Genomic DNA, 27673 nt, shown 5'->3' on the forward strand with positions numbered 1-27673 from the left:
TAAGTCTACTTAATGATAATGAATTATACACTCTGAAATGGTTAACATGGCAAATTTTATGCATATTTTACCACATTAAAAAATGGACACACTGAAATAGCAAGTATCAATAAAACTCGGAAAAAACTGCCAAGAGGCAGTGATGCTTGTTCCCAAACCTGTTTCTTCTAATTACAATTTTTATAACATAATTACATTAAATATTAAATAAACTGATTTGAATGAGAAGGAAAAAGAAAATTCTTGCTATAAAAACTAGGTCGAATATTTTGCATTCAATGAAAGCAAGCCATAAACAACTGCTACTGAATTAATTTTGGGTAAGACAACTGTAAAATTATAAAATATTGGGAAAATTATATTCTAAAAGAAGCACTGTGCTCTTACTGCTTCATAAATAGTTTTAAGTTCCTGTTCCACTTCAGTGAAAAAACAACTGAAAATCATGGATGCCACGTCATCGATATAGTTTAAGCAAACAGATAAAGTCAAACTTGAAGTAGCAATCTCTTGCTCAAGAAAAAGGCCTTGATCCTGTATCAAAAGACTAATGAATCTACATTTATATACTTTTTTTTAAGTTAAAACGTTTACAATAAATATTTCCGTGACTCTGATTTTCAGTTAACTGACCTCTCTCGGGCCCATGCGGTAAGAAGGCTTGTGCTAAATCATAACAACACCTACCTATACCTCGCAGGATTGTTGAGAAGATTAAAAACAATAATGCAAGCAGAAACGCTTATTGGCACACTACAAGGCACATAAAAGTGCTTAGCAAATTTTATATACCATTATTAATTATTATTAATGGGTAAAGAAGGAAGCTATTAGAACACTACTCACCAGGATTCATGCTAAAGGGACATTTAAAAAGGCTATAAAGTTAAAGTTCCAGGAAAAAGCCTTGTTGACATTAAATGAAGGCTGTATACTTACAGTTATAGATGAATGTTCTCTCTAATCATTGAATTGGACACCCCAGCTTAAAATCCTAGGTATGATACCACATATGATTTGGAGATCTAGCAAAATTGGAAGAGAATATTGGCTCCATACTCTCCCAGCTACACCAACTTGGGCAAGTTACTTAACTTCCAAGAGATTCCAATATTCATCTTGAAATACCACATCAGTGTTGTAGTGAAGAGTAAATCGGATAACATATATGAACGCACACAATGCCTGTCATATGAAAACCACCCAAAACATATATACTTTCCATTGACAATTGTGATGCTAATTTAGAAAGAGAATAGTTAAAAATTATTAAACTACCTAAACGTAACACATTTTGATAAAGAAGGCTTTTCAAGACCTTCGGTTTTTCAGTCTCGTTATAAACATCAATTGTGATTTACAGGGATAAAACGAGTATCATGTCATCTGAAAAGAAGAGGGAATGAGCTATGTATACTCTAGACTGCCCTAGGTATGAATGAGTGTCAGCCCTAACACTTACTACTTTACATCAATTACTTATGATTTCTCTGTAATTGCTTTCTCATCTATAAAAAGGCAATAATACCTAACTCACAGAGTGTGAATCAACAGAGAAATTAAACATATGAATATGTAGTTAGAATATATGAATAGTGTCTGACACACGGTAGAGGCTCAATAAAGGTCACATAACTGCTCTTTCCCTAGTTGACGAAACATCACTGGAACATATAAAGACAGATTAGGTAAGCCTGACATTTTCCTTTATCTTACAGAAATTCAGAATCTAAAAACAATTAGATGTTTCTTTTTTTCCCTCTATTGTGGTTAAATATATGTAACATAAAATTTGCCATTTTGACCATATTCAGGTGCGTAATTCAGTGATATTACATTCGTGTGTGGTGTGCTACAACCATCACGACTCACTAACTCCAAAATGTTTTCATCACCACAAACAGAAACTCTCTAGCCATTAACCATTCCCTCACTTCCTCCAGCCCCCGAAAATTTCTACATTGTGTCTCCATAAATTTACCTATGCTAGTTTTTTGGGTTTTTTATAAATTTTATTGGGGAATATTGGGGAACAGTGTGTTTCTCCAGGGCCTATCAGCTCCGAGTTGTTGTCCTTCAATCTAGTTGTGGAGGGCACAGCTCAGCTCCAAGTCCAGTTGCCATTTTCAATCTTTTTAGTTGCAGGGGGTGCAGCCCACCATCCCATGCAGGAACTGAACCGGCAACCTTGTTGTTGAGAGTTCACGCTCTAACCAACTGAGCCATCCAGCTGTCCCATGTGCTAGTTATTTTATGTAAGTGGAGCCATACAATATTTGTTCTTTCTGTCTGGCCTATTTAACTTTGCATATGTTTTCAAGGTTCATTCATGTGGTAACATGTATTAGCATTTCATTCCATTATATGGCTTAACAATATTCCATTGTTCCATTGTGTGTGTGTGTGTGTGTGTGTGTGTGTGTGTAATTTTTTTCATTCATTCATCTCTTAATGTACACTTCGGTTGTTTCCACCTCTTCCCTGTTACAAATAATGTTGCTATAAAAATTAGTGACTAAGTATATATGTATGTCTATTTATATATGTAAACATATATGGAAGAATTGTTTATTCAGGATAGTTCTATGTTTAATCTTTTGAGGAACCACTAAACCGTTTTCCACAGCAAGCACACCATTTTACTTGACCACCAGCAATGTACAAAGGTTCCAGTTTCTCCAGATCCAAAGAAACACTTCATTTTCTGGTTTTTGTCTTTATTTTAATATCCATCAGAGGAGGTGTGAACTGGTACCACATGGTGGGTTTTGATTTGCAGTTTTCTGATGACTAATGTTGAGCATCCTTTCACATACTTATTAGCCAACTGTATATACCTTCTTTAGATAAATGTCTATTCGAGTATTTTCCTTACTGTGCAACTGAGGTTTTTTGTTTTTGAGAGAGGGTGTTATTGCTGATGTTGAGTTGTAGGAGTTCTTTATATATTCTGGATATTAAATCCTTATCATATATATGATTTTGAAAAACTTTCTCCAATTTTGTAGGTTGTCTGTTCACTCATAATGAGATTACCCTTTAAAACACAAAAGTTTAAATTTTAATGAAGTCCAATTTATGTGTTTCTTTTAACTTTTGTGTCTGCGCTTTTGGTGTCAAAGTTAAGAAACCATTACCAAATCCAAGATTATGAATATTTACATCTATATTTTCTTTATAAAGTTTTATAGTTTTAACTCTTAAATTTAGGTATTTGACACATTTTGAGTTAATATATGTAGATGGTATAAAGGATCCAATTTCATTCTTTTGCATGTAGACATCCAATTTTGCCAGCACCATTTCTTGAAAAGTGTTCTACTCTCTTCCCCCTGTCCCCCAAAGCCCCCCACACACACTGAATGGTCTTGACTCTGTGGTAAAAAAAAAAAAAAAAAATCAACTGACCATACATTAGAGGTCTCAATTCTATTCCATTGGTTTCTATGTCTATCCTTAGGTTAGTATCACCCTTTTGATTACTGCACATTTGTAGTAAATTTTAAAAATGAGAAATATGAATCTTCCCAATTTTACCCTTCCTAATCAAGATTCCTGTGGCTATTCGGAAGCTCTTAAAACTCCTTATCAATTGTAGGATGGGTTTCTTCCATTTCTGCAAAAGCCATTACTGGAATACTAATAGGGATTGCACTGAGTCTGTGTATCACTTTGGGTAGTATTTTAACAATATTAAGTCTTCCAATTCATGATTTCAGGATATCATTCCATTTATTTAGGTCTTCTTTAATTTCTTTCAAAAATGTTTACTTAATAGTTTTTAGTACATAAATCCTGCATCTGCTTGGTTAATGTTTTATTCTCTCAGATGCTACTTTAAACAGAATTATTTTTTTAATATCTTTTTTGGATTTTTCATTGCTACTGTGTAAAAATAAAACTGATTTTTTTTTCACATTAATTTTGTATCCTGGCATTTTGCTGAATTTATTTATTAGCTCCAATAGTTGTGTGTGTATTTGTGTGTGTGTGTGTGTGTGAGAGAGAGAGAGAGAGAGAGAGAGAGAGAGAGAGAGAGAGAGAGAGAGAGAGAGAGAATTCTTTAGGGTTTACTACAAACAACACCTTGTCATCTGCAAATAGAGATAGTTTTGTTTCTTGCCAATTTGGAAGGCTTTCAATACTTTTTCTTGCCTAATTGCTCTAGCTAGAACTTCTAGTACAATATTAAGTAAAAGGGGCAAAAGTGGGCACCGTTGTTTTGTTCCTGAACTTAGGGATAAAGTTTTCACTTGTTCACCATTGAGTAAAATACTAGCTGTAGTTCTGCCACATATGGCCTTTATTACTGTTTCCCCGAAAATAAGACCAGATCTTATCTTGCTCTAAAAGACGCATTAGGGCTTATGTTCAGGGGATGTCATCCTGAAAAATCATGCTAGGGCTTATTTTCCAGTTAGGTCTTATTTTTGGGGAAACACGGTATGTGGAAGAAGAACGCCTCTATGCCCAGTTAACTGGGTGTTTTTATCATGGAAAGATGTTGGACTTCAGCAAATGCATTTTCTATACCAATTAAAATGATTATGTGGGTTTTTTTCCTTCATTCTAGTAATGTGGTATATTACATTGATTAATTTTTTCATGGTTAGCCACTCTTACGTTCGCGGGATAAACTTCACTTTGTCATGTTATATAATCCTTTTAATATGCTGCTGACTTCTGTTTCCTAGTATCTTCTTAAGATTTTCTGCATTTATATTCACTTGTCTGTAGTTGTCTTTTATTGTAGTGTCTGCTTCAGAACCAAGGCAAGGTGGTCTCATAGGAAGTTTTGTCTCCTCTTAAATATTTTAGATGAGTATCAGGAAGATTGGTATTAATTCTTCTTTACATGTTTAGCAAAATTCACCACAGAAAGTATCTGATCCCTTAATTTTCTTTGTTGGAAGGATTTTTATTACTGATTCAATCTCCTTACTTGTTACAAGTCTATTCACATTTTCTACTTCTTGAGTCAGTTTTTGTAGCTTGTGTATTTGTAAGAATTTGCCCATTTCTTCTATGCTATCCAGTTTGTTGGTGCATAGTTGTTCACAATTTTCTTAAATGATTCATTTTACGTCTATGAAGTTGGTGATAATGTCCACTCCTAAATTTCGGATTTAGTAAATTCAATCTTCATTTTTCGTAGACAATCTAGTTGTTTGTCGTTTTTGCTGATATTTTTCAAAAAAATTAGGTTTGGTTTCATTTATTTACTCTATACTTTTTCTGTTTTCTATTTCATTTTTCTTTGCTCTGATCATTAATTTCTTCCTTCTGCTAGCTTTGAATTTCATTTGCTCTTTTTTTCCCCCAAGTTCCTTTAGGTGTACGAGGCCTGACAATTAAGTTCGCAAACTCATCCTAGAAAAAGCACTACCTACCTCACTGCTGAATATCACTACGGTCACCTTCGAAGTACTCCCCTAGGAAAGCTATGCACCGACACCAGTGCCTAGTCCACCCTTCAAAGCAATTTTGGAACTCTTTTTCTGGAATGGCCATCAGAGCTGTCGTGGTACTACACTTGATGCCCTGAATGTCATCAAAATGTCTTCCTTTCAATATTTCCTTTATCTTCGGGTAAAGAAAGAAGTCATTGGGGGCCAGATTAGGTGAGTAGGGAGGGTGTTCCAATACAGTTATTTGTTTACTGGCTAAAAACTCCCTCACAGACGGTGCCGTGTGAGCTGGTGCATTGTTGTGATGCAAGAGCCATGAATTGTTGGTGAAAAGTTCAGATCATCTAACTTTTTCTCACAGCTTTTTCAGCACATCCAAATAGTAAATTTGGTTAACTGTTTGTCCAGTTGATACAAATTCATAATGAATAATCCCTCTGATATCATAAAAGGTTAGCAACATTGTTGCAACAAGTTCCCAAACTTAATTGTCAGACCCTGTATGGCCCATTGTGTAAGAATGTGTTCATTTCCAAATATGTGGATTTTCCAGTGTTCCTTTTGTTACTGGTGTCTAGATTTGGTTCATTGATGTCAGAGAACATAGTTATATGATTTCAATCTTTTTAAATGTATTAAAAATTGTTTTGTGGTCCAAAATATGGTCTAATCTTGAGAATGTTCCATATGCACATGAGAAAAATATGTATTCTTCTGTTTCTGAATGTAGTGTGTTGTATATGTCTGTTAGGTATAATTGTTTTGTAGTATTACTCACTCTATTTCCTTGTTGATCTTCTGTCTGTTTATTCTACCCGCTATTGAAAGTGGGGTATCAAAGTCTCAAACTTTCAGTGCAGAAAACTGTCTCTTCTCCCTTTAAGTAGTTCCATTTTTGTTTCATACATTTAGAAGCTCTGTTGTTAGGTACAAATATGTTTGCAATTGTTATATCTTCTTGATGAATTGAAACTTTTATCAATATGTAGTGACGTACTTTGTCTCCTACAAACTTTTTTTGACTTAAATTTTTTTTTATGATAATTCAGATCTCTTTGGCTATTAGTATTTAAATGGAGTATCTCTTTCCACCCTTTTACTCGTGTCTGTATCTAAAATGAATGTCTTATAGACTTTATATGCACATTTGATTATTTTTTATCCGTTCTGCCAATCTCTGCCTTTTAGTTAGAGAGCTTGATCCATTTATATTTAAAGTAATTACTGATAGCGCTTTATTTCTGCCATTTAGTTGTGTTTACTATCTGTCATAGTATTTTTTTGTTCCTCAGTGCCTCTATTACTTCATTTTTTGTATTTAGTAGATTTTAGGCAATATACCATTTGATTCCCTTCCTATTACATTCCTACATATATTTTAGTTATTTTTTAATGGTTACCATGGAGATTATAATTAAAATCTTAAACTTATAACAGCGTAATTTGAACAATACCAACTTAGTTTTAATAGTATACAAACACTCTGTTCCTGTACATCTCTATCCCTCTTACTTTATACTGTTATTATCACAGATGCCCATTAACAGATTTATAACTATTGTTCTATACATTTACCTTTTAAATCATGTAAGAAGAAAATGAAGAATTACAAACCAAAAGTACAATAAAACTATTTTTAAATTTACCTATGTAGTTATATATACATCCAAGCTCTTTTTCTCTTCAATACGTCTTTCTGTTACTGTCTAGTCTCTTTTTATTTCACCTTGAAGAACTCTTTTTAGCACTGCTGGTGAGGCATGTCTATTAACAATGAACTCTCTTGGTTTTTGTTTATCTGGTAATATTTTAATGTCACCTTCATTCTTGAAGAACAGTTTTGCCAGATACAGAATTCTTGGTTGACATTTTTTTCTTTCATCACCGTAAATATGTCAGCCCACTACTTTATGGCTTCCATGGTTTCTGATGAGAAATCACCTGTTAATATTATTCAGGATCCATTGTACAAATGAGTTACTTCTCTATTGCTGCTTTCAGAATTGACTCTTTGGCTTTTGAAAATCAAAATTATTATGTGTCTCAACATAGGTCTCTTTGACATTATCCTGCTTGGAGTTTGTTGGTCTTCTTAGATGTATAGATTGATTCATGTCTTTCACCACATTTGGACAATTTGGGCCATTATTTCTTTGAATATCATTTCTGCCTCTCTCTCACTTCTTCTGGAACTCCCATAATGCAAGTATTGTTCTGCTTCACTGTATCACACAGGTCCATTAGGCTTTGTTCACTTTTCTTCATTCTTTTTCTATCTACTTCTCAGATTCGGTAATTTCAATTGTCTGATGTTCAGGTTCTTTCTTCTGCCTTCTCACATCTGATGCTGAGTCCCTCTAGTAAAATTTTTATATCAATTATTCTATTTTTCAGCTCCAGAATTCCTGTTTACTTCTTTTTTATAATTTCTAGTTTTTTCTCATTTTGGTCTTACATCATTTTCCTGAATTCCTTCAGTTGTTTGTCCATGCTTTCCATTAGCTCTTTGAGTATATTTAAGATAACTGATTTAAAATCTTTATTTACTAATTCCAGTGTCTGGGCTTCTTCCAAAAACCAAAAATAATGGTTTCTCTCATTATTTTTTCCTTTGAGTGGGCCATACTTCCCTGTTCCTTTGCATGCCTTGTGATTTTTTGTTGTTGAAAACTGGACATCCAAATATTATATTATATAATATGGTAACTTGGGAAATCAGATTCTCCCCATTCTTCAGGGATTGCTTTAATTATTGAAGGTTTAGCAGTGTTCAGCCAGTATTTTGACAAATATTTTTTTGAATGCCAAGAGCTTAACAACAAAACAAAAATACGTCTCCTATTCTTTGCAGACAGGTTTTGTGCTGGAGTATACCTTTAACACTTAGCAATGCCATTTACAACTCTGCCTTGGCCTTCACTTCCAAGGCAGTATGAGGTCTTCTCAAGACTTTCCTGAGCATAAGTACTGCCGTGGGCATGCATATGGCTTTCTAAGTTCCCACATATACACTGACATTTCTGACTGTCCTAATTTCCCAAAGAAATTCCCTCTGATAGGCTTTTCCTATCAGGACTTACGTGGTCTGTTGCATGAATCAGCTATAATCTTTTGCCCCAAATATCTGCAGGTCTTTTCATTTGCATTACAATGTTTTCAATCAATTTCCACTGCTTTTCCACCCGGAATAAGTTCTGATTTAGGTGAAACAGATCTGACTGCCTTGAATCTGTCCTTCAAGAAGCTCCAAGGCAGGTCAGAATACACAAATACAATAATTAGTGAATAAAGTCTGCTCTGCTCCTTCTGGAACCAGGGACCTGGGTTCCACACTGGTCTACACTAGTTATGATATATCCATGAGCTGCTGTCTTCAAACCTGTTGCCAAGTTGGGGAGCATGTAGGGCACTGACAATTTAAAATACTACAAAGCTTTTCAAGTGCTTTTTTCTTTGTTCAGCATTTGGTACTGTTTTCCAGACTTCTGGCAAAGTTTGTTCTCAAAGTTTCTGCTAGTTTCTCAATGTTCCTGTGGAGGAATGGGGTTTTGGAGCTGCCTACTTTGCCATTTTGCTGATGTCAGTCTAAACACTGATGTTCAAAGTCCTAAAAACTCATAACATAGCAAGACTGAAATTCACTAATACATTTATTTTTGTACCATTTTAATTTGAGAAGATGCTTATAGTGACTATTTCCAGAAATGTATACAGAAATGCATGAATTGGACTGAGGTGTCAAACTGCTAAAATGAAATACAAAGAATCACATAAAATATTAACTTAAAGGATACAATTTCTTACATTTCTCTGAATACTTTGGCTATTGCTATCTCATCTGTTGGCAAGGGATAGTTGGTAATAAAATACTAGAAAAACTAAAATAGCCTGTTATTCTTAACTAACTAGCTCTTTTTTCCCCATAATACGTGATTGCCATTTTATGAGATGTATATAATTAGAAATATGTTCCATGGGTACAATTATTTGAAGTTGTTTTTAGAAAATAAAAATATCAAGATTTCAAGATGGTATTTTACAATAAAAAGTATTTGGCCAAAAACAGCCTGACTTTTAAGTATTTCAACATAAGTTTGAGAAACACTGTTAAATAGAATGCAATTATTAAAATATTAAATTTTAGATCCATTAGAACTCCGAATTGAAATGCTTTATGTAACTGCTTTTATAAACTGAAGTCAAAAAACACATTCACATGGTGTTTGCTAAAGTCAGTCAAAATTATAGTAGTTACGATGGAAATACATTTTGAAGACATTATCAATAAAACACATGTATACCATTCTAAAACACTTGTAAGATTTTACTACCAGAAGAGCAAATGAAAAACCCCAAAAACCCTGCAACTTGATCGGTAGAATCAAAAATTCAATCAATTGCTGTGTTTTTGAGTAAAAAAGAAAAAATAATCCCAGGAAATTTCATAAATTACAAATAGTTCCATCCTAAGTCTTTTAAAACTTTATTATACATTCTTAAATTGTTCATTCACTAAAACTGTAATATACTCCACAGCAGAACTCATCAAACATCACTGAATCATGAAATTAATTTACTGAGTGGGTCAAGGCCAACATTTATTTAACATAATAGTATAGAACAGAAAACATCAGTGTGCACTGTACATAAGGCTATGTATTGCTTCACAAAACTTGTATTTCTATTTTACGTTTATATGAAAGTCATTCTCTTTCTACTAAATCATTTTATATTATAACACTATTCCATCTGAAGAGAGGCTAAAATAGGACACACCTTGATACAGTACAGTCTTAAGCATAATAAACTATTACTCTCTACACTGCAGTGAGGTTCCTATGTAATTACTTATTGGAATGCAATCAAAAAAATTACGGATGAGAAAGATTTAGATTGTTTTACTACTTCTATCAGATTGTTACATTACATATAACTAATTTATAATTCGGACACCATGCAAATCTGAAGCAAACATCTAATCTACCATAAATTAATGGGTTCCAAAATACCTTACATTCTAGAGAAGACTTACATAATTAGTCTCAAAGCTGTAAGTATTAGATAAATTCATAATACTCGACTGGCATATTAAGTCTTGCTCCTTAAAGAACTTTCTAGTTTTCTTCTATTTCAACCATAACTATGATCTTACTCTTATTAGAAATACCCTCAGCAGTCTGCTCAACTGGTACCTAATTTGTGTTACACAAGATTTAAATATATAACAGATTTAATCCATTTCTTAATAAATATGTAGAGTTTTAAAAAAGTTTCATTGCTAAGTATAATTTACTGGAAATTTTCCATCACACAAAAAACATGCTCTAGCCATAAAATTTATAATTTCCCCATTAAAAATTAATTTGTTTTTATGGGTTTAAGAATTTCATAAAATGCTTTGCTAGTGAATAATCCTGTACATAGCAGAAATGAATCATGACAAATGTTAAAGCAAGTAAGACTGTTACTGCACAATTTGCTTTTGCAGAGAAAATAGGGTCCCTTATAAACTGTAGCCTTCTTAATATATAAATTGGATTGACATACTCAGTACTATTCAGGATAGTGTCTTTTGCAAATTTCTTCCAATATTGAGGTTTAAGTTATTCATCTGTAGTCTTTAAATTTAGGGATCTTCATTTTATTGCTAATTTCATAACAGATTTAAATCTAGGATTTTATTGACATTCTGCTTTTATTGGGAAGTGTTTGGACTGCATTCCAATTAACTTAAATGTTAATCCTGACAAAGTTCTTGAATGGAATTATTAATTAACTCTTTCTTTCAACAAATGTGTTCTGAGGGTACTGTAGAAAGAGTAGTAAGTGTGCATGGCCTCTGCCCTCATAGAGCAGGCTCCTTTATTCGAGGTCTAGAAGAATACAGTCTATTGCACTGGAAATGTGGAAAAACAATAGAGGCTTTGGAGAATCCAGGCTTCAAATCCCAGCTCAACCATCTGCTAAACATTAGGCAAATTCATCACTCTCTCTAAGTCTTAATTTCTTCCTTTACAAAATGAGTTTAATATCAACTATTGCACAAAGTTACTTAAAGGGCTAAATGTAAAAATACAAAACGCGCCTAGTACAATAGCAGGAACATTACTAAATATTCAAAATATCCACAAATTCAGGGACTGGCACATACAATCCATTGAATAGTCATCGAATAAATAATCCACTCTGAGACAAGAAACCTTAAATACCATTTCCAAAGGAAGTGCATCAAACATAAAATGCACCTGATATTATTTTTAACCCAATTATCGTATTAAATATAATTTCTACCTTTATCTTCACTGTATACTCTTTAACTTGGATTTCCATTTATGACTTTAAACAGATAAAGCATGTAAGCATGTCATCTAGTAATGTAAAAGGGAAATTAAAAGTTAATTTTTGAAACTTCAAGCTGACTCAAACTGCATACTTCTGCTACCTAAAGCAAAATTTGATACAAAATTTAAGTATTATAACAAAAGAATAAATAAAATGGCCAGTCACAGAAATTCAGGTACTCACTACAAAACACAACCAAGTTAATTTATCTATTATTAACAAAGGCACACTAGATCACTAACCCAAATGTCCATGGGTAGATAAAAAATGTGACTTCTTTTAGTCTCTGAGCATTATTTTTAACATAACAACCTTTTAAAGTATCGCTGCAAGAAAACATTTTTAGTTAGTATGAGTTAAATCATTTTATAGATGCTAAAATTTACCTGTTTGAGTCCTTCATCAGTTAGTTTGTCCTGGTTGCCTACATGAACTTTCTGAAGTAAAGGACAGTGAGAGGCAACCGCGATAATAGAGGTGTCAGAAAGCTGTTTACACCTGTAGGCTGTATACCTAAGAAGTCCAGGACACTTAAATGCTAGAACACATACGCCAGTATCAGACATACTGCGACAATCAGAAATGTTGATTTCAATTATATTTTGACTTCTTGATGCAATTTTTTCCAATAATTCATCAGTGACCTATGAGAGAAAAAAAAGCAATAAATTTAAACTTTTGCTAAATGTAGAAACTTATTTTCTATTCTTTTATTAAAATTTCCCCAATGAACAATACAATAATTCGATTATAGCATGAAAACCACAATCAAAAGAAACCTTCACACTTAATGTAACAGAACAACACGAACTGTGGTATAACAAAAAATACATTTGGTCTATGTCTCTCGTTCCTTGAACAGGTCTCCCAAAAGCCGTGGAATTTCCTGACTGATAGGAATACCTATTGTTGTTCATAACGAGCCCCCTTTTGACCACATCTGAGTTTATACTAATGAAATGACTTCACTTGGGGTTCCTAGATAGCTTCAGGATGGAGACTAGTCACCAGAAAGACCAAACACCACATGATTAGAAGGTGGAGACTTTCAATTCCATTCCTTGACTTCCTGTGAGAGAAGTGGAGCTGAAGACTGGGTTATAAAAGCTCTTGAACAACAAGATTTGAAGAGCATCTGGATTGGTGAACATACCAAAGGAATGGGAGAGTGATGTGCCCCGAAAGGGTATGGAAGCTCCACACTCTATCCCCTAATACCTTGCCCTTACATATCTTTTCCATTGAACTGGTACTGAGTTATATCCTTTATAATTAACCAGTAAACATAAGTATTTTCCTGAGTTCTAAGTCATTCTAGCAAATTATCAAACTTAAGGAAGAGGTGAAGGGACTCCCAAATTTATCAAGTGGCTCCTGGGACTTGTGACTAGTATACAAAGTGGGGACAGTCTTAAGGGATTGAGCCCTTAACCTGTGAGGTCTATGCTAACTCCTAGAGTTAGTGTCAGAATTGAACTGAATTGTTGGACACCGGGTTAGTGTCAGAGAATTTGTTGTTAGAATATAAAAAACTCCACACATTTGGTATCAGAGTGGTGTCAACAAACACCAAGAAAGAATACATGTGTTAGTTTTCATAAAAAGCCTAAAAATCTATACTTGTCAGGAAAACTTACTTTAATTAAACCTTTAAACTCACCAAAAACTCTCCACAAAATTTTATTGAGATTTTGAATGTTTTGCTCTTTTTTTTTTAATTAAAGTTTAATTGGGGTGACAATTGTTAGTAAAGTTACACAGATTTCAGGGGTACGATTCTGTATTACATCATCCATAAATCCCATTGTGTGTTCACCACCCAGAGTCAGTTCTCCTTCCATCACCATATATTTGACCCCATTTACCCTCATCTACCATCCCCCTCTCCCCTTACCCTTTGGTAACCATTAAACTATTGTCTGTGTCTATCAGTTTTTGTTTCATTTGTTTGTCTTGTTCTTTTGTTGTTTTTGGTATATATATCACATATCAGTGAAATCATATGGTTCTCTGCTTTTTCTGTCTGACTTATTTCACTTAGCATTATAATCTCAAGATCCATCTATGTTGTCACAAATGGTCCTATTGCATCTTTTCTTACCGTTCTTTTAACCCAGCAAATAGTTTATATCAGTAATCATGATGTATGAATCTTGATTTTTTTACACTTAATATTAGATGATACCACAGTACATAAATTTCAATTGTTTTACTACTTCTACCTCACATATAATTAATCCATAGCTAAGAAAATTGACGTCATTTTGTATATCAGCATACCAAATACTACATGCAAATATCCATATCAAATAGCTTTTCCCAGAAGACTCAAAGCTAAACATAAATAAACTTAAAATTTATCTGGTGAAGAACTGACATAGCCATCTGAACTTTTAAAATAATTTCTAAAAAATTAACCTCGACTTATTCCCTGACTAATAAACACATTTCACAAAAAAAAAAAAAAAAAAAAACAGCTAATATTAATCGAGTCCTTTGAGTAAAAAAAATGGTGAGATTCGGGGATATAAAGTACAGAATAGGGAATATAGTCAATAATATTGTAAAAACTATGCATGAAGCCAGGGGTTGGGGTGAGGCTGGAATTATGGGGGGGGATCACTTCGTAAGGTATATAAATGTCTAACCACTATGCTGTACACCTGAAACTAATACAATATTGAATGTCAAATAAGTGAAAATTTTTAGAAAATAATGGAGAGAGAAAATGCACATGATTAAACTTAGAACAGAAGGAGGAAAGAACTGGAGTGGTCAGTGGTACTAGAAATAAGAGCTAAGGTTAAAACTATCTTTGTTTATATCTGGTGGAAAAACACAGATGTAAAGTTACTTTCAAAGCTAAAACTCTGACATACTCACCTTTTTTTATTTTACTTATTTTTCATCTCCAAACCTAACTACTAGCAGAGGGGAAAAGCTATTTTTAGTCTGAGTTTGTTAACAAATTGCTCAGACATCCAAGAGTACCTAAGTAATAATAAGCCAATAGATTACACGTATTTCACATTACATATTTCACAGTGTGTAAGTAAATACTCACCATTCTCTCTGGACACAAATTTTATAAACCCTGGCAGGTGAATTTGCTCATTTTGTTTAAAGTATATGTGTTCTACACAGACTCATACACATATTACCAGTGACATGTTGGAGTTGGCTTGTATCAACTCACAGGACCTATAAGTATGCACCTCTTTCCAAATCAATGACATCACTGCATTCAGTGACATCAAACTGGTAGCCCGAAATTAGCCACAGTGAAAGTATCTGAACCACAGAAACTGACAAATATTACAAATCAGGGCTTTTTATTTGTTCATTTGTTTTGAAAGCCACTTGTTAAACATTTACCAGCACACCACTACTAACAACATCATAGGATTTAGAGCAGTTTTAGTACTCTATAAAATACTATTCTGATTGGATATATTTTATATATTTCTGATGCCAAGTACTGACAACCAAGTTTAAAGGAAGAATTGTAAATTATTTGCAATAAGCACTATTAATTCTACTCCTTTATCCTAATTTATGCCATCACATAAAAATACTGGGCAGCCACGCAATTGGGAGGATTAAAAATTCATCAAAAGGAAAATTAAAATAAAGTAAGTTATCTTAGCCCATTTCACTTCCATTTCTTCATCTACAATAATAGTATGAAATTACTATTATTAATAGTAAAATAATAGCATAATAGGAATAATAATAGTATCAACTCATAGGGCTGTGGGGAGGATAAAATGAATTAATATGTATAAAGCCCGTAGAACAGTACATGGCACATCAGCAGTAGTATATTTAATATAAACGTTTGCCATCATTTTCTACTTTAAAACAAATATTGATGATATGACCCTTCCAAAAAAGGGAAAGTTTAATTTTTTAAAAAAAGGTAATGAAAAAGAGGGAAGACAAACAGGAATAAGACAAACAAGATTAAGAAACAACCCAAAATTACAAATTCACACTAAAAAATATCTTTACCTTAAGAACCTAGCTTTAACCTAAATTCACAAAAAAAAATTACTAAACGCAGAATTATAGATTACAGTCAGTTGAACTACTTTGAGAAACTACAACATGAAAGAAGTGATTTCTGAAAAGGAATAAAGATTTTTTTGAATAGGTTAAATTGTGTTTCTTAGAATTAGATTCCATATACCTGCTGACGACTACTAAGATCCAGCTGCTTCCAAAACTGGAAATCTAAACAAAGGTCACGCCAGTACTTGCAAACCAATGATGCAGATAGGCAACGCTCATCCAGGGATAAATTGGAAAATATCTGTAAATAAAAAAAGAAACCATATAATATGTGCTAAACATCTTAAAGGCACAGGAAAAAAATCTTATTTGTTAGAAAATTTTAATTTTTTAAAGCAGAAAAACATTTTGAATACAAGTAGCCCTTATTATAAGAGTCATTGCTAGGAACTGTCCTAAAAAGAAAGCATAGTATGGGAGTTAAGAACATGGTCTAACGTTACCTTCTATGTTAAGAAGAGGGGAATAGGACTGCAGGGGTGTGTGTGTGTGTGTTTGTCAATATTAAAAATAAAACAAGACTAAAAGAATAAACCAAAAATTAATAAAAATATTCACCTTTAGGGGAGGGGAAAGGGATGAAATTGAAACTACTCTGAAGGTACCTAGTTTTATAGCTTTGACCTTAGAACCAGATGAACTTTTTATGTGATTTTTCAAAAATACAAATGTCATTAAAAAGGACATTTTATATGTATGGTATTTTCTCCAGAAATGCATAAACCTAATGTAATTCCAAGGAAGTATCATATACACCAACTGTGGCACTTCCTATAAAAGACGTGATACGGACTCTTCAAAAAATTCAAGATCATGAAAATCAAGGAAAAGCTGAGAAACTATCACAGACAAGAGAAGAAAGAAGAAGGACAACTAATGGAATCCTGAATCAGAAAAAAGGTCATTAACAGAAAAACTACAAATGCTGACTTCAGTTTGGCAAATGTACCATAGTAATGTAAAATAATCAATTCAGGGGAAATTGAAAGTGGGAGGAGTATATGGAGACTCTATATTATCTTTGCAACTTTTCTAAAATTATTCCAAAATGAAAAGCTTATTTTTAAAAGCATTTTAAAAAGTAAAAATTATAAAGAGATGGTTAGGATCACAGTTAGGACCAATACAGATTTTTTAAAAGATATATACCAACAAACAATGTGTGGAACATATTGAAACCCTGAATTGAGCCAACTCTAAGAAGATACTTCTGAGACAACCAGATAAAACTGAATATAAAAAATACATTAAATGATTTAAAGGAAATCACTTGTATTCCTCACTTTTTAGGTTGTGATTGTATTGTGATTATATTCAGTGTGGTTATATTATTTTTTTAAAAGCTATTAGCCATTTTAGATACATACTCTAGTGTTTATGGCTGAAATGATATCTAGTATTTGCTTTCAGATACTATATAAAAAACAAAAAAAGTTGGCAAAAGATATACAAAATAAAAAAGGCAGAATATTGAAAACTATTGAAATTGGCTGAATGATACATGGGGAGTTCATATTCTATTTTGGTTTGTATATGAAAATTTCCATAATATTAAGTGAAAAATTTTAACATGAACAGGTGCTCTACACTAAATTGTTTTATCTTAGGTTGAATTCATGGCTTCACTATTTATAATCTATGTAACCTTGGGCAAATTACCTAACTTCTCTGTCTCTCAATATCCTTATCTATACAACAGGGATAATATACTCTTTACCTGACAGAGTTATCATGAGGACTAAAGGAGTATATATAAAGTTTTTGGAAGAGTGTCTGAAACAGAGTAAATAGTGTACAAATGATTCCTATCATAACTATGACCTACAATTATTTACCTCTGTACAGTTCAACATTGTAGAAATCTAAGCCAGAATCTCTACTATGTTTAAAGCTTGAGCCTTGGGAAAACAACTGCTAACTCCCTTCAAAACTACTGTTCCTCCTCCAAGGGTTGAGTGAGAATTAAAAAAACACATACATAAGAATCACCAGCAGAGATGTAGTTAAGCCCACTACAGCCTCGCACTCCCACTCACAACAACCAAAACCTCTGGACAACATACTAAAAGCAGTTACCTCAGGACCAGTTACCTCAGGTTAATAACATAGATTGGGGAGGTGAGCCAACACTTAAAGAATGACTAATAACAGGGATGAGTTTCCTGTGTTTTGTTTTTTTTTCTTTTATCTACCACATGAAACTGAGAGTGGCCTCTGCACAGAATTGCACAGCAGGCACAACCAACGAAAATACAGAGAGTAAACCACCTTTCTGGGCAGAGGTCCAAGAACGGGCATCTGTGAAACAGAGAATGTGAGAAGAGTCCTCGTTTTGGATTTTCTTTTCTTTCACTTTTCCCTTTTCTTCCTACTGGCCATGTCCCAAATGCAGCTTCAGTCACAGAGCTGCAATGTGACAGCTGTGCAGCCACCTAAAATCCCCTAAACCCACCTTTTCGAACAAAAGAACCAGGAGAGGGGACTACGTGGACCAAAGAGAGAGCAAAAAACCTCCATTAACTTTTTCTAAAACTATATATAGCACAGGCTATCACTCAGAGAGAAACTCCGTATGTCTAGCCAGAGAACCAGAAAAGGGGACTCCAGGTCAAAGAGTATAAAGGAAGGATCACAGAGGAGATCTGAAAAAGAGCACCCTTAATTCTGTGAATGCATGACAAGGAAATCGGAGTTAACCACAAAGCTGCACATGTACAAAAGAAACCCAAAGTAGCACAGCAAAGTCTTTGAAACTGAATCACAAGAACACTGGAATCACAAGCCAAGGAAAGTGAGAGAGAAATTTCAGTCTAAACGTAACACTGCTTATCCCTGGCAAATCTGATGAATCTAGACATTCATAAAACTCAATGAATCCTGAGAGAATTAACTCAAAGAGATCTACACTAAGACACATTATAACCAAACTGTCAAAAGACAAAGAGAGAAACCTGAAAGCAGTGAAGAGAAAAGCAACCAACTCATCATGTACAAAGGATCCTCGCTAGGATTAACAACTGATTTCTCATCGGAAACTGTGTAGGCCAGCAGGCAATGGGAAAACGTATTTAAAGCACTGAAAGAAAAACTGTCAACCAGGAATTCTGTATCTGGCGAAACTATCCTGCAAAAATGAAGGCAAAATTCCGATACTTCCAGATAAAAACTGAAGGAGTTTGTCACTAGTAGACCTGTCTGTAAGAAATGCTAAAGGGAGTCCTTCAGGCTGAAATGAAAAAGCACTAGCCAGTAGCTTGAAACCATGGGAAGAAATAAAGAACACCAATAAAGTTATGCATTTACGTAGGTAAATATATGCGTAGAATTCAGTATTAATGTATTTTTGGCTTGTACTTCTTATTCCTACATGATTGATTGATTAAAAAGACAACTACATAAAATAATAATTATAAATCTATGTTAATGATCACAAAATATATACAGGTGTAATTTGTAACAATAACAACACAAACATAGAAACAAAGTTTTACTATGTCATTGAAACTAAAGTGGTATTTGTAGTGTTAAGTGCCTGACATTAAACTTTTTTGATTGTAGTGTCTGACATTAAGCTTTTGAGTGCCAAAATATCTATTTCAAAAGATATCAATCTTGAATAAACACGTTGCCAGCTATATGGCACAGCTACTAGCAAAACAACCAGATAAGGAAGTAGGCCGCCACCACCCATGAAGATCCCTCATTCAGAAAGTCCTGGGTAACCTAGATAACTGACCACTTGAGTGACCCCATTTCTCCCTGCCTGTGCCCTAATTCCTGCTCTTATGCTTTGTATTAGCCAATAAAGAGTAAACCCACAAAACCCCAGACACCCCATCCTTGGACCCTAATAAACACAGAGCCCCAGTCTATGCTCTCTCACTCTCTTCCTGTGACGGGGCTGTGTGGCCCTAGGGCATGCCATATACCCTCTAGGATCTGAGCGTAATAAATCTTGTTCTTCAAAGTCCCGTGATGGTTCCGTGCTGAAGTGAGTCCTACCAGTACAATCACAGTAAGAACCAAAAGAGCAGGCTCAACCATAAATAGGGGCCCCACTGAGGGGAACTGTTTCTGGAGCTCGCTTGGAGTGATGTGTGCCTGGCCAAGCACTGCAGGCATTTTTAACCAAAGACTCTACCTCCAAGAGGCTTGAGACCAATGGAACCGTATTAAATTATTGATGTTAATTATAAACCTCAGGGAAAATACTAAGAAAGTAACTAAATAACGTCATGCATGACTTAACAACAGGAATACATCCTGAGAAATGCGACCTTCAGTGATTTCGTCGTGTGGGAATCAGAGTGCACTTACACACACCTCGATGGTGCAGCCTCCTGCACACCTAGGATGTATGCTGTGGCCTGCCGCTCCTAGCCTGCAAACCTGTACAGCCTGTTACTGTGCTGAACACTCTAGGCAACTGGAACACGATGTATTTGTGGAAATCTACAATCTCTGTGCTGCTTGGGAAGAGCACATTCAGACTTTGCCCATTTTCAAGTCTGCCTTGCCCTTGCTTTCTGCTAGACACTCTCAGGTCTCGCGGGCACGTGTGCATAGTTTCACAGTAAACCACAAGAAAGGTGGAGAGCCTATCCTTTTATGGTCGTCTCATTTCCAAGGTCTGCCTGTGAAATTCCTGGCTGGTCCCTCACTCATCCCAAAGGCACCACAACCTGACACTTGCAAATACTATGTAGGTTGTCCCTATTTGTTTCCTACCAAGTTCATCAATTTTAATTGACAAATACAGGTTTTCACTCCCCAAACTGCCCCAAACTGAGTTAGCCTCTCTGGCAGCAAAGCTGCTGGTTTTCCAAACTCTAGTTCTTGCCAAATGTACTGGGACAGGGGGCCACTGCAAGAATGCTGTAGATGTCCACTCTTCTTACCTGAAGCTCTAGCAGTTTTCCTAAGAATAAGTACTTCTCAATTTGTTATCTTCCTTTGGTCAATTTCCAAAGCCCAAACAGTTTGGGGCAATTTTGCCCAGTTTTGTATTTGCTTTTCTGTGAAGAGGAGTCATCAAACTCCTCATGCAGCCATAACTGGAAGTCCCTGTCTTGTGGATATTTTTATGCTCATCCTCATTTTACACGTGAGAAAAACTAGGATTCAGAGGGAATAGACCATCTGCTTAAGATTAAAACACATGATTTTAAAGTGTTAATTTGTCCCTTAACAAACAGAAAATATGCAGAGCATGGTCGTTATAACCAAGAAGTGTCTTGCTTAATATGTCTCACTGTGAATAGTACCTTTTTTAAGCATCAATTTTCTCCTTTGTAAAAGTGAGATGACTGTTATAAGCCACAAGTTAACTGACTAAATCTAGTTCAATCTAGATGGGTATTATTCATCCAGGTAAAAGGAAATTTAATAAGTGGGTAAAGCGAAGATAAAACCAGTACCAGCAAAGATGGACAGAAGGCAAAATACTAAGTTGAAATACCAGTGCATGTCATAGATCTTTGCAGATGGTTTGTGGTAGGCTACCTGCACAACAGCCCCCAAAGACCCCACCTCCTGGTATTTACATCTGTGTGATCCTACCCTGTGGAACGGGAGCTGGATTTACTGACTTACTTCTAATGAGCAGAGCATGGCAGACATGATAGGATGTTATTGCTGAGATTAGGTTAAAAAAAAAAAAAAAAAAACGAAAACCTGTGGCTTCCACTTTGGGTATTTTTGGATCTACTACTCTGGGAGGAGCAAGCTGCCATGTTGGGAGTAGGCCTATGGAGAAGCCCACCAGGCCTGGCAAGGAACTTAAGCATCTGACGAATAGCCAGTGAGGACCTCAGGCCTTGCCAACAACCATGCAAGTCAGCTTGGATGGTAATTCTCAAGTCCCAGCCAAGCGGCCCCAGCCAACACCTTGATTACAGCCTGGGTCAGAAGGACCCAGCCAAGTGGGGATTCCTAACCCACAGAAAAATGTGAAATAATAAATGTGTGTGGTTTTAAACTGCTAAGTGTTGGCATAATTTGTTACAGAGAAACAGATAACTAACACGTTTAAATATCTTTGCTTTTCTTTACCATTAAAATGCTATCTCACCCATGCCCTAAGTCCTCAGAAAATAACTACTCTCCCCCAAATTATCTTAACTCATTTAACAAACATCTGTGCGCATGTCCCTAGGTTTCTGTGGGAGACAGTAAGTCACGAAATTTGTTCATTGACTTTAAGGTTATATAGTCAGAGGTATTTTGGAATTATCTTTGAATAATTTGTGACTCAAGAGAAAGCATTTCAAAGGTTGCTTTTAAGAAAGAGAACATAGGTCTGTAAAGGACTGACCTGCAACAACATTTTTGTAGAATAAAGAAAACTACAAAGGGGAAAAAAAAATGGAGGGGAAAAAAACTGGGATGGCACACGCATCAAGCCAGGAAATTGCTTACTTTAACAGACGCCTGTTAGCAATGGCTTGAACATGACAGAAGTCCAAACTAAGTTAGGTGTTCTAAGGATGTAGAAAATCCAAGGACTTATCATCTTATATCTTCCATCACTGCCCTCATTTGTAAGGTGAAAGGTGGCTTACTCTTATAATCCAGGGGGTCTAGACCTGAAAAAGGGAAGAGGAAGCAAAGGACAAGCAGGTGCCTTTTATGGAATGACTTGGGAGATGTACATATTGCTTCCACTTGCATCCTACTGCCTAATAATTAATCACACAGCCACACCTATCCAGGAGAGGCTGCGAAATAGTGTCTAATTTAAGAGGTGGTCATGTGCCCAGCTAGAACGTGGTGGATCCTGTTACTAAAACGCATATGAGGGGAACAGATATTTAGAAACAGCAGTGACTTGTAGTCACGACCTGCATTGAAAACAAGCTTAATATTCTTGATCTTTAACGGCAGATCTAGACAATATAACTAAGCTATTAATTATCAGAAAATGTATAAGTCATATTACCGATATATTACTAAGTCATATTACTAATCTTAATTAATCACTACTAGGCTGATATTCAAATATTTCTCAGCCTCGAATGATTCTTGGGGGGAGGGACGGGAAGCATGCCCCTCTCTCTCTTTTTCTTTTTTTCATTGAGGTAAAACTGACATATAACATTAGTTTCAGGTGTGCAACATTTGTGACTCAAAATTTGTATACATTGTGAAATGATCACCACAATTAAGTCTAGTTACCAACCATCATCATACCTTGTTACAAACTTTTTTTCTTTTTTCTTGTGATGAGGACTTTTAAGATCTACTCTTAGCAACTTTCAGATATGCAAAAAACTATTAGTAACTATAGTCACCATGCTGTACATTACACCCTACCCTATGACTTATTTATAACTGGAAGTTTATAGCTTCTGAAAAAGTAAATTTTTGAGTGGGGCATTGGTATAAAATATAAGATACTTCAGACTGTAAAAATGTTCAGAACACATTGTTGCTTAAAACTTGGTCATATCTATCCCACAGAACTTTTATAGTACTTAAAAATCAACAAAACCAACACCTACTTTTGGCTATTTCATATCTTGATTATATTAATGCAAAAAGGAGTTATGGTTTATGAGCAGGCAGGCTGTATGCAAATTATAGAAATATTTGTGTAGCAACTTTACATTGACTATTTCCTGTGTGTCAGGGGCTATGCTAGGTGTCATGAGAGATACAGAGGTATTAAACATGCAACATAACATTCCAGACTATATATTGTATAATGCCATTTATATGAAATTTCTAGAAAAGGCAAAAGTATAGAAGCAGTAAGCAGATCAGGTATGCCTTGGGCTAGGTGTGGGAAAAGAAATTGCAAAGAAGCACAAGGAAAGTATTTGAGGTGATGGAGATGTTATAAAACTGGATTGTAGTGATGGTTGCTCAACTGTAGACATTTATTAAAAATCTAAACTTAAATGGGTAAATTAAATATTCCATAGAACTGCTTTTTAAAAAAATTCCACAAGCTCTATATTTGCATCATTATACCATCTTTCTACGCAGAACCTTTGAACTCCTGTGTAGTGCGCGCGCGCGCACACACACACACACACACACACACACCACATTTTAGTGAGGAACTAAGCAAATATCCTATAGATTCAGATAGAGCCCATCTCTAAAATCTTCTCAGAATTACTTCAACTAAGTTCAACTTTTCTTTTTTTTTCAATTTTATTTCCATGTATATCATATCTTGCTTCTTTCTTAAATATTCTACTTATATTGCCTGACAAAAACTTGAAAATAAAATTTATTAAATAGTCTGTTGAATAAAGCATCATTTAGAAAAACAAGAGGCATAAAACATACTCCTGGTACTTTACTAACCATACAGCTACAGGGAAGTCACAGGTTGTACAACTATTTCCTCATCTACAATTTAACATAATTTCTCACAATGTAGTATATAAAATTTAAAGTACAACAAACTAATAAAATCCCAATTATTACTATATAGTGTTAACTCTATAGCAAAGTCAGATATCATGAAATTAATACAAAACTAAGTTTTATCCTAAGGCCAGACACTAAAGACAAGTATTTTGGGAAGACATACTATAAAACGATGTGTCCTTTTGACATACCTCTGTCATTCTGAGGACTTATTTGTGTTCTGGCACAAAATATTCTAGGCTCATCTTGTACTTCCTTGTCCCAGCTCTGGTGTCAGTCCTTTCTCCATGGAGCGCTGATTCCTTTTCTTGGAGAATGGTATTTTGAAGCTAAGATGTGTATGCTAAGTGCACTCACTGACATTGGGTATTGCTGCCCCAAGGCCCTCAGTGCCAGAGCTGGGGAATATACACATGTGCATATGTATGTCTGTAACCAACCTCCCAGAACTGCTGCTATCTTCTTCCTCCGTGTGTATGCGCTTACCACACCACTTGGGCTCCAAATCAGCCACGACTTGGGCAAAACTCTTCCTAAGCATAAAATAGGATATTCAACCAAAGTTAAGCAACTTTTTAGGAAACTACTATCCTAATATGAAATACTTCCATATTGCATTCACTTACCTCCCCTTACATTCCTTATCGTTTATACAACCTGCTACCCCAAGCTGGCAGAGAACAGCCCAAGGTTACCCCCTTGACGAGGCACCAAAATTTACAGATTTCTTAAAATGAGAAGAAATCTCACCTTTTGGTAGCCTGGTTAAGTTAATCAAGATTAATTGGCATTCTTCAGCAAACAAAAATCTTGACTCTGACTTCCTAAGGATACTTCATTTCAGAGATGATTACAAACCATCACTGAAACTCCAGAGACATACCGTCTAGAAGTGATCTGGTACTGGAGTCTTAAATCAAGCATTCAAAAAACGCTACATGTAATTGAGTCCCTCTTACCCACTAGTAATCTACATTCAAAGCTTTAAAAAGTGTATTACTCTTTTTCTTTGCCTCCTATTTCCATTGCTTTCATCCTTGTTTGCATATCTGGGGGAAAAAATAGGTCAGGTACATAAGCTTTCCTCCAAAGCACATTTCTCCTATAAAACTCTTCTTTGATCACTAAAGCAACTTATTGGTAATAAAGCTGTAAAAATAAATATTTAACACCTACTGACACATTATCAAAGGTGCATGCATGGTGAGATGATTTTCCAATGGTGGTGGTGGTAAATTTTGGATCTCTCACCTGGTTTCCTTTGGAAAAAAATAGGTCTACTGACAGAGAGCAAGCTATCTAAACACAGCACACACAGTCTCTAAAATTTACATATATATCACAACACACCAAGTTACTCAAATAGTAATTACTTAAAGAAAAATATTCCACTGCTATCATTTGGTAAAATTGTTGCATAATGGTTCCACCATATAAAAATCTAATTGTGATATCAGTAGGAAGGGTTGCTTAAGTTATAAAGGCAACAGGTAGCAAAAATGGAAGCTAGCTTATTTCATCCAAGACAATCCATTAACCAAAGATCACTGTAACAGGCTTAAGTATTTAAGAAAATGCTATTCCCACAGTTGACCTTTGAAGAGACATTCCCTGCTTCTCAAATTTCTTATATTTAAAGACCACAATTCAACCCTACAGACCCAATTTTAAATTAGCCTCTGACTCATAGGCTTAGAAGTCTAGTCTAAGCTCCCCCTCACCCACCTCCAGATTCAGGAATCTCTTTCATGAAATCTCTGAGAGAAGATTATTCAGGCCCTCTCACACAGTATGTTGAAAAGATCTCTAGACCTGGAAACAATAAGCTGGGTTCCAGACCAGTGTCTGCCATTCACTATCTAAAATGTATTAGGGTAAGCCATTTTACTTCTCCAGCCTGTATCTTCATGCTCAAGAAGTGGGGAAAGATTAGATGATGTCAAAGGTCTCTTCCTGTTCTGAAGTTACATAACTATGAGGCTCACTAGTTCAAGAAAGAACTCATTTCATTTTTACACAGCTCTCATTGTTAGAAAGGACTTTCTAAATTTCCTAATATACAAATTCTTCAATCCTGAAATTCCACTTCTTGAAATGTACCCTAGAAAAACATGACCACATGTACATAGAAAACATCTATCAGCATTGTTTGTAGTAGCAATTAACTGGAAACATCCATTAATAAACACAGTATAACACATAGTATAACACTATGGGATACTATGCAGCAGTTAAAAAGAATGAAGGAAACCATATACTCACTAAGGGGAAAGACCTCCAAACCATACTATTAACACCTCCCCCCAAAAAAAAACATTGCAGAACATGTACATTTTGATGCCATTTACAAAAATGACTCTGAAGGTTTATACAGGGCTTTCAACAATGATGGAACTGTTCTAGAAAGTCCAGTCCAGTTGCCCCCAGCCACCCATGAATATTGATCTCTGAAATGTGGCTACTATGACTTAGAAACTAAATTTCAAATTGTATTTAATTTTAACTACTTTAAATTTAATAGCCATAGGTGGCTAGTGGGTATTGTGCTTGACAGTGCAGGTCTAGAAGAACAATCTAAACTGGTAACAGTGGTTAGTTCTCTCTGGAGAGGAAACAAAATAGGAGGGTAGGGGTAAAGGCACACTTTTGCTTTACCTGAAATATTTGAATGTTTTAAAGCAAGGAATACTTATTATTTACATAAAATAAAATTTAAAAAGAAAAGGCCTTATTGATAATGAGCCAAAAATCTGCCCATGAAGCACCACAAAAAGAATTCAGTTTTTCTCTTTTGCTTTTGCCATACCTGGAAAAAACGGGGCAAGTATGAGAGCTTTCCCTACTAACATCCTGTAAGTCACATTTCTCTCCTAAATTTTTCCCCCACTGCATCCCGTTTTACAACTATAGTCATTTTTGGTACAAAAAGCATAGCAACACAATCATAAAGGCTACTGACCCATTATCAAGAGAGAAGAGCATACTTTCTTAAGAATGTTTTCCAATGGAGGTGATGGATTTGTGCCTTTCTATGCAACGACCCTTCCTTCCTCTACTGTAAAAAAAAAAAAAAAAAAAAAAAAAAAAATGTGCTAGATCCCTAAGAATTCTCTTCTCCAAGCCAAACACTTCCACTTCTCACCAGAAAAAGCCAGAATGCTTTCAAACATCACGTGGCTCTGTTGTAGCTCAGAACAACTCAAGTCAGGATATAAACATTTCTTAAACACTTCTCTTAGTGGTATGGCATACTCACCCAGAGTCTCAGCCCAGAGTTCTAAACACTTGGTCATTAATGTGTTCATAAATATTTACTGAGTGCTACTAAATGCCAGGCACTGCACTTAGGAGAGGGGATAGAGCAATGAACAAGATCTGTGTGGATAGAGTCTCTGTCCCCAAAAGCCTTACCCCTAAAAGTTCTACTTGGTAAACACTGAAAAACCTTGATTTCAATTCATTCCAGACAGTCC

The 27673-nt window shown here is 35.0% G+C and overlaps 1 protein-coding gene across 2 annotated transcripts in view; it reads right to left on the bottom strand.

Moving 5' to 3' along the window:
* FBXL17 (F-box and leucine rich repeat protein 17) overlaps positions 1-27673 on the bottom strand; it is a 461969-nt gene that overhangs the window by 431395 nt on the left and 2901 nt on the right. For both annotated transcript variants that reach the window (XM_033110526.1, XM_033110525.1), the window contains exons 2-3: positions 15940-16062; positions 12137-12394 (exon numbers count right to left, since the gene is read on the bottom strand). In XM_033110526.1, coding sequence (XP_032966417.1) covers positions 12137-12394; positions 15940-16062 — 381 coding nt within the window. The remainder of the gene's footprint in view (positions 1-12136; positions 12395-15939; positions 16063-27673) is intronic.

The sequence above is a fragment of the Rhinolophus ferrumequinum genome, chromosome 7 (genome assembly GCF_004115265.2).
Source record: "Rhinolophus ferrumequinum isolate MPI-CBG mRhiFer1 chromosome 7, mRhiFer1_v1.p, whole genome shotgun sequence".
NCBI classification, from domain to species: Eukaryota; Metazoa; Chordata; class Mammalia; order Chiroptera; family Rhinolophidae; genus Rhinolophus; species Rhinolophus ferrumequinum.